The following is a 4,484-nucleotide window of genomic DNA, read 5'->3' on the forward strand; positions in this document are numbered from 1 at the left end:
CAGTAAAGCAACCATCTGCATAAGAACAACCCAGCTCACCAACAGAATGCCCGATCATGTAATTCGGTTTCACGCCAACTGCATATAGGATATCTACCAGACCGATCTACGTAATAATTATACAAAACCATTTATTGAAAAATAAAAAAAAATTTATATTGTTAGCGGGGTGATGTCATATATATTATTACTTGTATTGCCGCTATTCCTAAAAAGCAATTTATGATATTATCGTATATAGTTGGATCTTTATCGCATATAATATGCACAATATCGTAACCACGAGGTCTTAAAACTTCATCACATTTTTTTATTGATTCTGCAAATATTGGTATCTTCATCAGTGATTCACCTGAAAGACAATTTTGTATCTGTTTTATATGATATAACATCTATTTAAATATTTAAATAGAAACTTTTTAATACCCATTCCAGCCCATTGTGATCCCATTCCTGAAAAAACGAACCATATCTGTCGTGATTCAACTATTAAAGTATTTTGAATCGGCTCTATTAATTCTTCTGAATCAGCTGTTTCAAATTCTGGAATTACTGTATACCCAGAATACAGAAAACGTGAAAATGGTTTCTCAGTAATATCATTGACGAGTTGAGCTAGATCATTATCTTCTCTGTTCTCCTTCAACTAAAAAATAAACAGGTTAGAATTCACGATCATCTGATTTAATTAATTCGTTTGTAAAATAAAGTCATTACGACGTTAAAGATTGCCGATATCATCTCCTTAGTTCGACAAGAAGCTACAAAAAGTCGTGGCATTGTATCTAGTGAAATCTCTTTCCTCTGCTTCTCTTTTAAATTACGTTTTAGGATAATGTGAGAGAAACACCCATTACAAGAGGCTGTGTTGATGGCAGCATATCTATCCATCCAAGGTGTTTTTTTTGTAACGACTTTTACTCGTCCCTCCTGAAGGCATTTCGCATCTTCCGGAGGCTTATCATAATGAAGATTCGGAGGTAGAACTCCAGTCTCCATAGCAATTATTACCTGGAAATTACAAATGGTCTTTACGTATAATATTAAAAAAAATTAATGGCTTGTATATAAACGTTTTGAGGAGATTTACCTTTATGATCGAATTTATTGTATTATTATTGATTGTATGACCAATGTTTGACTTAATTGATCCTATCAGGAGAGGTTTAGAAGGACTTCGATCTTTACCATATACAAGATCAATTGCCTTTAATTCTTCGCGATCCATTAATTTGATCGCTGTGCCATCAGCTTCAATGTAAGTTACATCGCTTGGTTTTAGACCGCAGTCTTTCAACGTCTTCTTCATTAATTGCGCCTGAAATTCGGCCGTAGGGAACATACAATGGTTTCTTGGAATTGATTTACCATACGAAAGACAAATATTAACGACCTCGGCGTAAATACGCCTTGCGTGTTTCGCTCTTTGAAGAAAAATAGCTCCTATCGACTCGCTTCTCGAGAATCCAGAAGCTTTCTTATCAAAAGATCTATTTACCCCGTCGTCTGACAACAAACCTAAATAATGGAACAAAAAAACCAAAAAATTATTTTTTTCATTAAGAGCAAATTCTATCTTCCCTACTAAAATTTTTAAAAAGCACTCGAGAGATAACAATATAAGAAACAATTGCCTTTTCTTCTATATAATATGCAAGTATTAGAAGTAATTATTTCTGACATAGTGGTACGTTACCTAATTCAGACAGGTGGTAAGATGTGTGAGGATGCAGAATTAACATTCCACTAGTAATAATCGCGTAATCGCAATTTTCGGCCTTTAAAGCTTCATACGCTTTCTGAATAGCTACTGAACTTGATATGCAAGTTGCATCAATAGTGCAGCTGGAGCCAATCAAATTCATAGAAAACGAAATCCTGTTTGATAGCATAGCACGGCAAGACCCAAGTAGATTAAGTCCATTTTGCTAAAAAAATAAAGAACTCACACATCATTGAATCATTTCACATTTCGATTTAATCTCTTATATCAATCTATTTAATTACTTCTAATTTTTCGTAAAAAAGAGATTTATCTGACTCGGTTATAGTTAATGCCCCGTAAACATTTGTTTTCATGCCCCGTAGCTGTAAAGGATTTATTCCGGCATCAGTGATCGCTTCGAAAGTACTTTCTGTTGCTAATCTGGCTGCTGGTTCAATAAAGTTTGTCTGTTTTGTATTAATTCCAAAAAAAACGTTATCGAATTTCTGTATAGAAGGGATTAGTCCCACTCGAAGTGGAACTTCATCTAAATCTTTGAAAAAATAACAATTTATGGGACACATAAATAATGTTCTGTAATGTAATAGATTTCTAAATAGGAACTAATTTAATTTCTTCTTACCTAGCTTCCATTTCGCATGATCCGAAGTCAAGCAATCTTCTTCATTCATTAGATTCTTTATTAACTCGTTGATATTGTCACTCTTCGGAAATTTTCCGGATATTCCGGAAATGACAACTGCATTATCGTCCAAATCTTCTAATTTCATATTTGCTGAATGTTCCTACACGAGTAATACTATCAACTGAAGCTTCGCTCGCGATATAAGGCTATTTATTATTGCCGCTTTTTATTTAACCCCACGAATAAGTAAAATTAATATTTATATTTATGCGATTTGGTTTCACAACTTAAATAATTTTACATATTCTCTATTGTCTTTTTCACTATCTATTTATAAAATATTCTTCCCAGAACTAGCGATTATGCAATGACGTCAATTCGTATTTTAGAATTAGGTCAGAGTTATAAAGTAAGAACATTATTCCATGAATTTTTTTAATTTAAAATCTGTATAACGCGGACGTAAAAACGAATATATATTTCCATTTAACACGTGTCGTGCCGTCCTGATTTTGTCGACACTTCCGTTTTGATCGCGTATGGCGTATACATTTCCTGACTTAGGATTGTATTGTTTTTCTTCTAATTTATGCCTTGCAATCATTAAAATTGTATAAAGATCATCATTATCAAGAAAGTGATTTATAGTTTAGAATATATAAAACGTGAGAGCAATGAATGTATTTTCTAGGAATAATTTACCAAACATGTGACTAATTATTATTCTTTATTTTACTAGGAGAATCCAAACTGAGAACGGAAAGTTTAGCGTGGGGCGCACATGAGGAATGCGTGAAAAAGTTTATCTATAAATATTTATCAAATAGTTCAAATGCAGGGTTAGCATTTTTACATATATAAAATATAAAACAGCGTTGGATTGCGCTTGACATAAATTTAAATTCTAATTAATATTCTTTTTTAGTGACATCAGTGACATTTGGTTCTACAATTAGGTCAATTTAACAAGAAAAACTTTAATTCGTTGTATTGATCGTATAAACATTTCTAGCAGATATAAGTTACAAAGGTATGAACGATAATTAAAGCGTATTAAGAACATCTGGAAGATTTCCGAAAAAAGAGAATATCAATAAGTAATTGGAACATCTTATAATATAAGAGAATAATTTTCTCAGGTAGTTTGACGACATTATTTGTTGAGTTCTAAAGATAATTGTCGACTGAGAACCTTAGAAATTGAAAGACGAACTCATAATTCAGAACTTTGAATTCTTAAGAAATAAATCCGAACTTTGCAGAATCCTAAATCTATTCCGTTTTTGCGGAACTTTTAAAATCCAAACCTCGAACCTAAAACCAATTTCTATCGCAAACGGAGCGAGTAAAGAAACTCAAATTTGGAGGAGATTGAATAACTCGTAATCTATAAATTTAGAGCTCTTCGATTAGTGTTAACTCATCAGAGAACTAACTGTACGTGTTTTCTAATAAGAGAAATTGCAAGAATATGTAGAATCAAACAATATAGAACAACTGTTTTCCATACTTATGCTAATAGGTCGTTGGAACAGTTACATCTAATTCTGGTTGAATATTTTAAACAACTTATTAATAAAGAAAAAGAATTAGGACACACAAATAAATTTATATGAATATACATAAAGACACATGATTTACGCTGCATGAATTAGTATTTGGAAAAGTTACTCGTCTAACTAATGGATGTGTTCTTCTCAGAGACAATTTAGAATCGATATATTTGGATTATTATTCTTCTTTTGTAATCAAAATTCGTCTAACTTAGAAAATAGAAGGAATAGTGCATACTGAAGTTACTGACAAACATTTCACAATTTTCTCAATAAAGGTCACTTGTCCTATTAAAAGAAATATACAATGACATTGAAATCTCAAAAAAGTGACCTAGAGAAAAGAATTCGGCTTATCACTCTGTTGGCGTCTTAAAACATAATATTGTCTTTCCCTAACATTTTTTCTATCGTACGAAATAAGCGATATATTTAAGGGGCACACCTAGTGTGAAATTTTGAAAAAATTAGTTTTTGTTTTTTCATATTTTGATAGTGTATATCTTTAAAAATAATAAACTGAAATTTCAAATAAATATTTCAAATAGTTTTAGAGTTACAGCCTTCTAAAGAGTAGCCG

General features: G+C 31.8%; 1 protein-coding gene across 1 annotated transcript; it reads right to left on the reverse strand.

Moving 5' to 3' along the window:
* Positions 1-684: 684 nt before the first annotated feature.
* LOC106792864 (fatty acid synthase-like) lies at positions 685-2,496 on the reverse strand. The gene is made up of 5 exons (XM_014759395.1): positions 2,349-2,496; positions 2,008-2,258; positions 1,697-1,928; positions 1,091-1,518; positions 685-1,011 (listed from the first exon to the last, which is right to left on the reverse strand). The coding sequence occupies exons 1-5, from the start codon at positions 2,494-2,496 to the stop codon at positions 685-687; spliced, it is 1,386 nt and encodes a 461-aa protein (XP_014614881.1).
* Between the last annotated feature and the right edge of the window lie 1,988 nt (positions 2,497-4,484).

Source organism: Polistes canadensis, unplaced genomic scaffold, assembly GCF_001313835.1.
Source record: "Polistes canadensis isolate GaletaPanama2010 unplaced genomic scaffold, ASM131383v1 scaffold_906, whole genome shotgun sequence".
In the NCBI taxonomy this organism is placed as follows: Eukaryota; Metazoa; Arthropoda; class Insecta; order Hymenoptera; family Vespidae; genus Polistes; species Polistes canadensis.